The following is a 12924-nucleotide window of genomic DNA, read 5'->3' as shown; positions in this document are numbered from 1 at the left end:
CCCTGACGGTAAACTCTGGGTGACTCCAGTAGTTCGGCCATGATGGGTTCTTTACAGCTCTCTAGTTGGGGTACAGAGATCAAACTGTCAAGCTCAGCTGATAGTTGCAGGAATGGCCCAGGGCAAAAAATGCTGCCTTGCAATTTAAAGGAGTAAGATAGGAAAGCCTGCACCCTGTACTAGCTACCCCATGGTTGAAGGCAGAAGAACAGAGAGAACAAAGAAAATGGGAGTGTCCTTGTCATGATTCGAAGCCAAGATGCTTCACCCATCCTGGATGACTCCTCAGAAGTGGAAGATGAGGTACAGGAACCTGAAGCCCAACCTTCTCTGCCAAGGCCTGAGAACACTCTGCTTCTCTCTGATTATGAGTTTGATGGATCTGCCAGTGAAACTGAAGACCTTTAAGTCTTGGCAGTATCAGAGACAACCAGTTGAGATCCCTTTGAGCCTTACCAGTCCTTTCCCTAGAGAGGAGTTACCTCCATCTATATCAGGGGCTATAGTATAAAGACCACAGTCAGCCTCAGTAGGGATGTGCGAACCGGCTCGACCTTGAGCCGGTTCAACATCGAACTTGACCGGCTCAAGGTCTTGCCCCTGGCTCACTCTTGAGCCAAACCAGGCCCGGTTCGGCTCGAGATCCAGCCAACCCCGCCAGTTCAGGGGTTCTAATGTCAAGAACAATTTTTAAAGTACTCACAGCCTTCAGGGGGCACTGCTACAGCTGAGGGGGGTCTCCAATGGTTTCCTCTCCCCCCACAGGCCTCCCCCTGGTCTCAAAACAGCTGGGTTGAGGCAATTTTCAGCCTTCTGGGCCATTTTCAGCCCATCTTGGGCCTTTTTGCACTGGCGGCCGCCATTCTGGAGGCTACCACGCATGCACACTAGCAACCTGCATAATCAGGGTAGGCTGCAACAGAGCCCCACAGAGGCGGTGAGTTCTTTTTAGTTTTTTTTAAAAAATGTTTGAACCCCTAAGCCAAGCCGGGGGGCGGGGGGAGGGGACTGAACATACCTGGTTCTGTTCAAGTGAATTGAACTGGGCATACTGGTTAAGTGCACACCCCTAAGCCTCAGACCTTTGTTGGAGCAACAGCTCCTACAGAGCTCCAGTGAGTAGAGCCCATTTCTTGTATTCCCTGCTCCGACCGCTTTGAACATGCTTCTGCCTAGCCCTCTGAGTCTGATTACTGGTTTGACCTTTCCCCGCTTAACCTTTCCCCACTTAACCTAGCACAGAGGAGGTCCTTTGCTGTGGTCTTCTATGGGGGCAGAGGAAACCCATACCAATCAGGCCCCCAACAATGGGAAAGTTCCCCTCCCCCGACCATGGTTTGCCAAGTCCCCCCTCATAACGGAAGCTGGCCCTGAAACCTTCTACTTCCATACTTACAATAAACGTCCAATATGGCATCAGAAGACGTTGAGTTGCCAAGATCATTCTGGGCTGTGCAGTAATAAGTGCCAGAATCACTAGGCTGGATCTTAAGCAAATGCAGCTCGCTCATGTTCACAAGTATTCCTGATTGACTTCTTCTATAGCATGCATAAGTGACAGCTGGGTTTCCTCGGGAGGAACACTGCAAAACCACATCTCTACCTTCTGTGATGTCGTCAGTTGACTTTCTAAACTGGGTGTCCTTTGGACCATCTGGGGAGAGAGATTTTGACACTGAAATTAGAACTTTGGCTTCAGGTAGTTGGGGACGCAATGCCAGGCAAAAGAGATGTGCTTCTGTCGAGGGACAGGAGATGGTCAAAGAAGAATGGGTAAGGATGAAATGACTGTGACAAGAAGCTTAGCTGGTCCTGCCATTAGTCTGAAGGAGGTGCGATCTTGGGCTACCATTAAGAAAGCAATACATGGTCAATTATTTTGTTTATTATCTCTAATAAATAGGTCCCCTTATCTCCATGGTAGCAGTAGCAGATTGACTTAATGAGCCGAGAGAGCGGGCACCCCATGAGGTGCAGCTGCCTCTGCTTCCTGCCAGCTCCAGTTGCTCCTCTCTCTCCCACCCTGCATTAACTAGAGGCAGTCACACCACCTGCAGGCTGGCCATTCAGCAGGTAGAGCTCTGCGGGTTCAGCCCATATGACGACAAAGATGGTGAATGTTTATAGACCACTTTTCAACAAAGGTTCCCAAAGTGGTTGAAATCAAGATAGATAGATGGATGGATGGATGGATGGATGGACGGACGGACGGACGGACGGACGGACGGACGGACGGATGGACGGACAGACAGACAGACAGACAGATAGATAGATAGATAGATAGCTCCCTGCAATAGCCACTGGAGGGATGCAGTGCAGCAAATGGATAGGGCCAGTTGCTCTCCCCGGCTAAATAAAGAGAATTCCCACTTTTAAAAGATGCCTCCTTGCACAGTTAGCAAAACACATGCATGTGGAAAGTGATGATGTCATTGGGAAGGGTTGAACTTAACCTGGCTGATATGCTATTTTTCTCCATGCAGAGATGGAGAAAAATCTCCATTTTCTACCCCACCCCACCCCCCGCTCACCATGTTGGAGCATTGTTTGTTACTAACCAGAAGATTTTAAAGTGAGGGCAGGAAGCCCTGCCTCCTTCTTTGATGCTCACTCTGATAGTGTCATCCTGAAGCCAGATCAGAGTGAGGGCAGGATTAGGAAGAAATGCTTTCTGCTTTTACTCTGATTTGGCTTCAGGACAGCACAGTCAGAGCCAGTTCCTCTCCCCCTGCTAAATAAAGAAAATCACCACTTTTAAAAGGTGTCTCTTTGCTCTGTTAGCTGGGGACTCAGTCCATGGAGCTCTGCTGGATGAAAGACCAGTCTGCAGGCAGCATGGCTCACATTAATACCAGGGCAGGGCCAGATAGGAGAAAGAGGGGCCGGGGACCAGAGGCTCAGTGTTTGTTGCTTCCCTGGCTCATTAGGACCAGTCACTACTGCATTTTAGCTATCCCTCTGCTTGGTTATCATGTTTTCCTTGAAAAGATCTATGGTGTAAATTACATTGAACTGATGGTATAGCTGGATTCGCACCCGCTACTTGTGGTCACATATGGTACAAACAGAAGTTTAGGAAAAGAGCTTTGATATCTTGCATGAAAACGTGATCTGCAGAATCCGGGAATGTCCCAGAGCTTAGCAAAGACCACGTGTGGTTGGAGATTCACATGCTCATCATTCTTTCTACCGCACCCTGTTCCATTAGATTAACTCACACTGGACATTTATGGTGGTCTCTTCCGCTTTTTCGAGCCCATATCCGTTGTTGACATCACATCTATAGCGTCCGGAATGCTGCTCTTCTACAAAATCAATGTTTATCTTCTTCCCATAATTATTCGTCGGCTGACCATCTTTATACCATGTGTATGTAGTAGGCTCTGGGTTGCTGCTGTTGACCACACACTCCAGAGAGAGTTTCTCCCCCTCTTGGACTGTTGTTCTGGGTGTCGCTTTAATCATAACTCCTTTGGGACTATCTGGAATCAGCCAACATTCAGAATCAAAAATAGAAGTCAGTTAGGCAGTCAGAAAATGACAAGAGCTACTGAGCCTGAAATCCAGGAAACACAACCAGAGTCGCCATCATCTTAGATATGCTCTGTCCACTCCGGCAGTGAGTAGCCTAGTTATCACACTGCACTTTCTACCCAGTTATGGATGTCAAAATACAAATTTATTTGCCCTCTCACAAATTCTGGTGAGCTTGTGCCCAGTTTGGAACATGCCCCATTAATATACTTGGAAGCAGTGGCCTCATCTTGTCCTTGCTCTGACTCAGGGGCGTAACTATAATAGGGCAAGGAGAGACCGTTGTCTGGGGGCCCACTGCCTTGGGGGGGGTCCCAGTGGCAAGTCACATGACTGACTCCCCCAGCTGCACACCCGGCTGGGCTTCCTTCACATGTATTCATCCTCCGAAATTGATGTGAGTGTTAAGACCTGGAGCTACCAGAACAGCAGGTCTTTCTCTAGTACCATTCAATGACTTGCGTCATCCACCATTTACAAAACCTTTTAAAAAACAATTTAGGATGATGTTCTGTTGTGGCACATAGGAGAGAGAGAGAGAGAGAGACAGACAGACAGATAGATAATTTTACTGTGCTTTTTGTTACCACTATTCAGCCTCATTTAAGATTTCTTTACTTCATGAGCTGAGCTTCAGGGGGGGGGGGGCATTTTAAAATCTTGTCTCTGGGCACACTCCGACCTTGCTACACCCCTGCTCTGACTTCTGTCTGTTTTCATTTTGCTCCTAAGTAGGCCCATGGGATTGTGCTTAGGAGCTCCTGCTTTGCACTGGATCTTAGGCCTAGAGTGACATTGGCTTTGGCTCCACTCCTAAGGACTTGGGGCAAGATCCTTCTGTTTGCTGTCATGCGGGGGGGGCGGTGTGCTAAGGATGATCCTCGCTTGGGGCACCAGGTCCTCAGTGCTCCAAGCATCCTCCAAGAGTGCAACTGGTTCTGGCTGCTCTAGATCTGAGGGATCAGGAGGGCTGTCATTGGGATCATGGGTCCAGGCTGGGGCAGTTCTCTTCTCTTCCTTCAATAGGGAATCCTTTGGACTGGAGTCTGGGTGAACCCTGACACAAGCCAAGCAAAAATGTTCCATTTTTAGATGGTGAGTCCTTTTGGGTGAGGGATCCATTATATTTATTTTATTTTATTATTTTCTTTTTTGTATATTTGTCTGTCTGTTTATTTATTCATATCTATATAAACCACTTTGGGAAACATTATTGTAAAGCAGTAAATAAATATTTGTCATATTCGTTGTATTCATATTTTGTAATTAATATACTTGCTATCCCAATAAATTACCTTTGAACTGAATGATGTCTTTGTAGCTGTTTGATACACACACACACAAACACACACACACACACACACACACACACAAAACCATGTAGCATGCACACGTCGTGCTGTGATGTCTAATCCAAGTGACTGTGTGTGCCACTCAGGTCTAGCAGAATCTGCTTTTCAGATAAGCCCCCCCAGTGCCACACACACACACACACACACACACACCCCTTGGGCACTTACGTTTCACATCGAGTAACACATTTCCCTGGGATATCTCTGACCCATCATGGCTATGAAGCAAACATCTCAGAGTCTTCCCGTGGTCTTCCCAAGTTGGTATAAATCTCGCCTTGGTCTCAATCACTCCGTTTCTACTGCTTGTACTTGGTGAAAACCAACGAGTCTCCTCTAATCCACTGAGAGTCAATGTTATTGGCTCATCAGGGCAATGATAATTCACTGAGCAACTCACGTCAGTAGTACTGCCCTGCGATTCTCTGATTTCCCAGGGAATGGTTACAAGCTTGGGTGCTGGAGGAGGTTCTGCATCCAGGAAAATAAAGGAAAAAATACCATGTCATATTTAGGAGAAAATAGCAAGAGATGCCATTGCAGAAATGTGGGCCCATTCTGCTTGATTCTGCACAGACACAGGGGCCTTGACCATTTATCCAAAAGCATCCCAAAGACCTCAGTTTCTAGACAACAATATTTTCAGATGTGACATGTAGCATAGGAGTGACAGGAGCTACCATATAGGAATAGGGCCATATCTCAGTAGCAGAGCATCTGCTTGCATGCAGAAGGTCCCAGGTTCAATCCCTGGCAGCATCTCCAAGTAGGGCTGGGAAAGACTCCTGCTTGAAGCCATGAGGAGCTGCTTCCAGTCAGTGTTGACAATACTGAGCTAGATGGACCAATGGTCTGACTCAACTTCCTATGTTCCTACATTCCCACTGGAGCTGGAGCTCTGGATGTTCTGGTAAGATGTTCTGGTAAGAACTAATCCACCTACTTTTAATCCACCCACTAGAATTTTAATTGATAATTACCATATACAAATTCATGCACTTTTGGGTGTGAAACACCAAATCCACTAAGCAGGCAGAGTACAGTAAGTGCCAGAGCCTCATCTTTATGAACAGGAGGCACCATGAATAGGTGGAGGGTAGGACTGAGATAATGGCACCATTCTAAAACACACTCTTGAAATGTCCCTATGGGGCATGACAACTGTGTAAATTTGATCGAAATTGGTCCAGGCATTGCAAAGTTTGGGGCACACACACACACACACAGCTGCTATCTTGAATTGGGTTCTGGAATTCATTTATGGAATATGAAGTTTTAAGGTCCTCTTTCATCTGAACACGTATACCAACTTTGGTGCAAAGCTGTTCAGCAGTTCACAAGTTAGCCCACTTGCACCTCAAAAGTTCACACATACACCATCTTGAACTGGGGCAGATGACATCATCACGAAATATGCCATTGAAGTGCGCCTATGTGGCACTACGTCTGTACCAAATTTGGTCCAAAGGCATTGCAAAGTTGTTAGGGAGTCACACACACAGACACCTAGATGAACACGCACATGAACAGCAAGGTGACCTCATAAGATTAATTTCCATGAAAGCGGGAGGCTAAAAATGAAACCATTGCAAGAACCATGTAGAAAATTAACCAATCTTCATGACAGAACAGTGAATGCAGAAGGGGATACATTCAGTACTGAGAGCTGACACTTTGAATGAGAAGGTTCGGTGTCCCAGCTAAATAACAACTTTCATGTCAGATGAGAAGAAAAGAAAAGAAATAACTAAACAGTTCTTACCTATAATTGTAATCTGAGTACTTTGGTACCACTTCTCATATATAGAGGGCCTTGTTTTCGAGGGCCTTTCAGTCTGAGCATAAAGCCTTGCCCCATATGGGCCGCTGTCATTTTTTTGGAGTTGGGAAATCTTCACACTGCAATTACGCTTTAAATCACCTACAAACGTCACCCGACCCTGAAAATCGGGACTTGTGGTGATCACGGAATCTCGCGAGTTGTTGGAATGGTATAGCAACGTACCCTCATAGTCTTTCAAGGTCTCTTTATAAGAAGGATTGAAATACCAAAGCAGTGAGATGGTGCTGGGGATCAAAGGAGGATTATTGTGCCGGATCGTGCACGGGATCATCACACAGGATCCATTCCAGGTGAAGAAGTTCTTCTGGCTTATGCTCAATATATTCCGATTACACAGGAAACCTGAAACAGGGAAGTATATGGTAGGTGTTGGTCAGCTCGTACCCTCCCCCCAGAGCAAAGGTCAAATACTGCAGAGACACCTTCAGTCTCCAGCATGCTCTCACTGACAGGCCACTGAACCCTGGAGCAGAACTCCTGAAACATCTCACTCCTTGTAAGTGTGGAGTACATGGTAGACAGGCAGACAGACAGATGACAAAACCTGGAGGAGAAGGGATGTGTAAATTGGTTTGACGTTGACCGTGTTCAATGTTGAACCGGCTCGGTTCAGCTGTTCAGGGTTGAACTGAACCACCACCTGTTCAGTCCGACGCCAGACTGATCCCCGCCCCGGCCAGTTCAGAAGGGATGTGATTTTTATTTTTTTTTTTAATTAATTTTGAACTTACCCCATCTGGGGGAATTATCCAAGGAAGTGTGGAGGGGTTGTCCACAGAGGTTCCCCCTCCCCCTGCCAACCTCCCTTAATGCCAGGGACCACCCTGATTTGCATTTGAATGGGAGACTACATGTGAGAGCACTGGAAGACATTCCTCTTAGGGGATGGGGTCACTCTGGGAAGAGCACCCGCATGCTGGCATGCAGAAGGTTCCAAGTTCTCTCCCTGGCATCTCCAAATCAGGCTGAGAAAGACTCCTGACTGCAACCTTGGAGAAGGCGCTGCCAGTCTGTGTAGACAATACTGAGATAGATGGACCAGTGGCCTGACTCAGTAGAAGGCAGTTTCTCGTGTTCCTAACCCAAAGAACCACAGACCTAGTTTAGTCACAAAGAAGCTTTGGACTTTCCAGCCCTCCCATACCACTCAGCTAGACATTTACATCTGAACATATGAATAGCCTTGCTGGATCAGGCCCAAAGCCTATCTAGTTCCAGCACCCTATTTCCCACTGTGGCCCACCAGATGCCTCTGGGAAGCCCACAAGCAGGAGATGAAGGCATACCCCCTTTCCTGCCTTGCCCCCCTGCAACTGGTATTCAGAGAAGACCTGGAGATGGCCTATAGCCATCAAGACTAGGAGCCATTGGTAGATCCGTCCTCCAAGAATCTGCCTGAGCCTGATCAATAACGCCATCCAAGCTACTGGCCTTCACCACAAACCACGGTAGGAAATTCCAATATTAATAATAATAATAATAATAATAATAATAATAATAATAATAATAATAATTCGATTTCTATACCACCCTTCCAAAAATGGCTCAGGGCGGTTTACAAAGAGAAATAACAAACAAATAAGATGGCTTCCTGTCCCCAAAGGGCTCACATTCTAAAAAGAAACATAAGACACACACCAGCGACAGTCACTGGAAGTACTGTGCTGGGGGTGGATAGGGCCAGTTACTCTCCCCCTGCGAAATAAAGAGAGTCACCATGGTAAAGGTGCCTCTTTGCCCAGTTAGCAGGGGCATGAATTAATTATGAATTAATTATGACTTATTTATGAAATTCGGAGCAGTTTCCAAATAGGCAATAATAACAACTCTGCCACTCAAAGGGGAAAATGCAACAATATTATTTGACTTGCTTCAGATATCTCTTTGAATTGCAGCCTATATAAGAGGTTCATTGATGCTTTTGTTCAAAATGGCTCCTTATAATCCCCCAGTTCTTCTTTTCTTCAGATGTAGCTCTACACACATTCACTTGGTAATAAGCCATAAAGATCTCAATAAGAATTCCCTCTCTGGGGTGACTGTCCTGGGGAACTGGGGCTTCTGGGACTCCAGGGAGTGTCTTGATATGACCTTGGATCCCTGCTTCTCACTTTTCCCCCTAAAGCAGGGATGGTCACCTTGAGCCTCTCCTGATGCTTCAGAAAAGGATCATGGGAGTTGCAGTCCAACAGCAGCAGAGGACGAAGTCTGAGAACCTCTGCCCATAGACTAGAGAGCGGTGAGCCTTGAAAGAGTCCCAAATCCCAACCCACTTTGGCTAGCACAAATCAAAGCTCTGCTGCATTACCCGGAAGGAAGACCAGCCAAACGACACACCTCATTCTGGGTTCTTCCGCGTGCCTTTTCCCTTCCTAGGAAAGGGGAAATAGACATGTGATTAAAGAGGCAGTGTGGTGTAGTGGTTGGACTAGGGTCAGGGAGAGCTGAGTTCAAATCCCTGTTCAGCCATGGAACTGTGCAGCCTAGTCACTCCACAGGACCAGACATGAGGTTGGGCAAGGATCCTACCTGGCTTTGGGAGCTGCGCTGAGAGTCTGAATTAGTTGGAAGTTTCTTTCTGTTGTCAGACACTTCAGTGGGTACAGATGCCAATGAGTTTTCTTTGGGCTGGAATATTTTTGTGCTATGCAATGAATACTCTTACCCACCCTATATTTATACTACCATGAATATGTACATTTTTGTATACTTGCTGTTTTCTGCTTTGTTTGTGCTTTTATTTTCCTGGTCACAGACTGTAATACAACTACTACTACGGATATTTATATACCACTCTTCAACAAGTTCTCAAAATTATTTACACAGAAAAATAAATAATACATACATTTTTAAAAACCACTTAAAACATATAAAAGTTCAAGTTAAAATAGTGGAAAACCACTAAAGAGCAGAAAAGCTTGGCTGAAGAGATGTGTCTTCAGTGCTTTCCTAAAGGTCACCAGGGATGGAACAGCTCTAATCTAATCCAATTTAAAAGTAGTTATACCTTGCTGCTTCAGTGCATTACTGTTCAGGGTGGCTAACAACATTATTAAAAGAGATACAATATAGAATCAAACGTTAATAAGGATAAAAAGTTTAAAAAGGGGAAAAAACAGGCTAAAGCCACAATTAAAATAACACATTTTTAAACTACTAATACTACTATTAGGAGAGGAGAGCTGGTCTTGTGGTAGCAAGCATGACTTGTTCCTTTAGCTAAGCAGGGTCTACCCTGGTTGTATATGAATGGGAGATTTGATGTGTGAGCACTGCGAGATATTTCCCTCAGGGGATGAAGCCACTCTGGGAAGAGCATCTAGGTTCCAAGTTCCCTCCCTGGCAGCATCTCCAAGATGGGGCTGAGAGAGATTCCTTCCTGCAACTCTGGAGAAGCCACCCTGGTTTTCTTCTTACCTTGCTTTCACACAATTGAAAATTGGGAGCACACACAGCTCCCAAACCCAGAGACAACACAATTTTTGACTGTGTGAATGACCATTTAAAAGTCACTAAAAACCAGGCTACAGAAGTAGGTCTTTATGGCTCTTTTAAAGGCAGGTAATGACCTTCAGCCTTGGCTATCTATAGGAAGCACATTCCACTGCCCCGGATCGGATACTGAAAAGTCCCAACCCTAAGTTGCTGCCAGACGAACTGGCGGCAGCCAGAGAGGGACCTCTGTCGATGACCTTAAAGTGCAGTAGGGATGATTAGGGGGTGCTCCATGGGGTTTGGACCCCCAGTGAATGGCTCAGAACCCCAGATCTCATCGTCTGCCTCCATCCTCCACGACGTCTTCCAGAAAAGAACTGCAGCAGTGGAAGCACCTGCATAGAGCCTGGGAAAGAGCTCTTGGCCTCCCCTCGCTCTCTGCTTCTTCTATGTTCAGAGGTGCTCTATTATAATATTGCAAACATTTAAAAACATAGGCAATTATTCTTGTGCGGGGGTGTGCAAGAATGGCACGATAGAGGTCTATAAAACCATGCATGGTGTGGAGAAAGTGAACAGAGAGGAATTCTTCTCCCTCTCACACCCTGATATATTTTGCTAGAATTGTAAAGACCATGCTCACCCAACATTGAGGCTGTTCACACAACGGAAAACTGGACAAGACCAGTCTCCTGCCCAGGTTTGGGAGCTAGGTGTTCTCCCAGTTTCTGTGGGAGCAAACAGGAAGGGAGGAGGATGGAGAAGTGATCGTGTGGGAGGCAGGAGCTGGGTAGCAGAGCACCATCGTATGAATGGTGCGTACGCTTTCATACCCAGCATTTGACCAAGGTAGAAGGAAAAGCTGCCCTAACCAGCCCCTGCCTCCCAAACAATCACTTCTCCCTCCTCCTACCTTGTTATTTGCTCCCACACAACCAAAAACCGGGAGTACACCAAACCTGGGCAAGACACTGGTCTTATCCAGTTTTCTGTTGTGTGAACAGTCTCAGAATGTAATGTAATGTGATGTAATGGATGTAGATATTTTTGTATGAAACAGCTACCTGTGGAAACCTATCTTTTAAACAAAAAAAGGCTTCTGATATCTCTGCAGATTTTGCTCTGTGGTTTTAAGCAAGATCTTCAGGACTTCCTCCAATGCCTTGGATACTGCGTTGTATCTCAGATTTCCCAACCTGCACCATGAAATCATACAGAATACTACTGCTTCGATCCACATGTCTTCAGGCTTATTTTTTTCCCCAGTGACCATGAGGACTAGCAACTTACTTTCTGTCATGTAAATTGCTAATCCGGGAAATCTACCATTTTTACATCGACAATATATTTTAGTCACATATATTACAATATCTTGCAATCAAAAGAGGAAGGTGTTGGTGTTAGCTTGCTTTCTCCTCGAGGGAAGTGGGAGAGAAATGGAAGTGACAAACCCAGCCCATCCAGAGCAGAGAGAGCCCCCTTACCTGTGAATGCTGAATTTCGGAAGACAGTTCTAAGTCTTGTTCTCACAAGGACTATGAAGCTATTGGCAATTCAAGATGCCACCACCAAAGAATGAGAAAGAAACAGGAAGAGAAGCTGTGGTTGTTCCCTTTTTCTTCAGTCCAAAGATGTGCATCTTGGGGAGGGGCTGAGCCTGAAAAAGGAACTCTAAATCTTTTGACTTACAGTAAATGCAAGATTTACTGCATTTTCTTATTTGGGCTGCCTTTTGGAGAGACCCCTTTTTAGCCTTGAAGAGACTTAGGATTTTCCCGTGTTTTCATCCAATACCAGCAAAAGCAAGACATGACAGGCCGAGGTGTTGTCATGAAGGAAGGTCATATAAAAGGTGACGGCTTGTGGGCCCCATGATGTCTCCATGAGCTCTGTTCAGGAACATAGTAGAACATAGGAAGCTGCCATATACTGAGTCAGACCCTTGGTCCATCTAGCTGAGTACTGTCTACACAGACTGGCAGCGGCTTTTCCAAAGTTGCAGGCAGGAGTCTCTCTCAGCCCTATCTTGGAGATGCTTCCAGGGAGGGAACTTGGAATCTACATGCTCTTCCCAGAGCGGCTCATTCCCCTAAGAAGGGGAATATCTTACAGTGCTCACACACCAAGTTTCCCATTCATATGCAACCAGGGCAGACCCTGCTTAGCTAAGGGGACAAGTCATGCTTGCTACCACCAGACCAGCTCTCCTCTTCTCTTCTGTAGGGCTACATGGGAACATATTAAGCTGCCTCCAACCAGGTCGGACCACAATGGAAAGAAAACCTTTTGGGAGGTTCCCAAAGAAAAGAATAATGCAAAAAACATCCAAAGGTTATTTTGGGGGCGTGCCCCGATCCAAGCAGTCAAAATCCACAAACGGACTTTGCATAGACATGGCTAAAGTTTCCCTTAGAAAATGTCAACGAATGCTGAAAGGTGTTTCCAATGATGTTTTATTCTGGGGCAAGATCCATATGGAAGCCATAGTCATTCTGAAGAGATGTATCCAATCCTTCTTTGAACTACGCCGGATGCGTTTCAGCTGCTCACACTTCCTCACTGGTGTTATTGAGAAAGTGATTCAACGCCGTCGCATATAGATTGTGTGTCATTCTTGTCTCTCAAAATGGGATCTCAAAATGGATCTTTCCATTGTGTTCTGACCTATGTAGCCCCTATGGACCCACCCCCCAATTCCATCTCTGGGTGAGGACTGATCCTGACACAGTGGCCGCATCCACATATAACACAGAACCTTGG

General features: G+C 45.9%; 1 protein-coding gene across 1 annotated transcript in view; it reads right to left on the bottom strand.

Annotated features, from left to right (window-relative positions):
- Positions 1-11728, bottom strand: part of LOC128332840 (B-cell receptor CD22-like) — a 47246-nt gene extending 35518 nt beyond the window's left edge. The window contains exons 1-6 of the mRNA XM_053267605.1: positions 11649-11728; positions 9038-9101; positions 6649-7071; positions 5055-5357; positions 3219-3482; positions 1397-1654 (exon numbers count right to left, since the gene is read on the bottom strand). Coding sequence (XP_053123580.1) covers positions 1397-1654; positions 3219-3482; positions 5055-5357; positions 6649-7071; positions 9038-9071 — 1282 coding nt within the window. The 5' untranslated portion in view covers positions 9072-9101; positions 11649-11728. The remainder of the gene's footprint in view (positions 1-1396; positions 1655-3218; positions 3483-5054; positions 5358-6648; positions 7072-9037; positions 9102-11648) is intronic.
- Positions 11729-12924: the final 1196 nt, after the last annotated feature.

This window comes from Hemicordylus capensis, chromosome 7 (assembly GCF_027244095.1).
Source record: "Hemicordylus capensis ecotype Gifberg chromosome 7, rHemCap1.1.pri, whole genome shotgun sequence".
Lineage (NCBI taxonomy): Eukaryota > Metazoa > Chordata > Lepidosauria > Squamata > Cordylidae > Hemicordylus > Hemicordylus capensis.
This window is presented reverse-complemented; position numbering and strand designations above follow the sequence as displayed.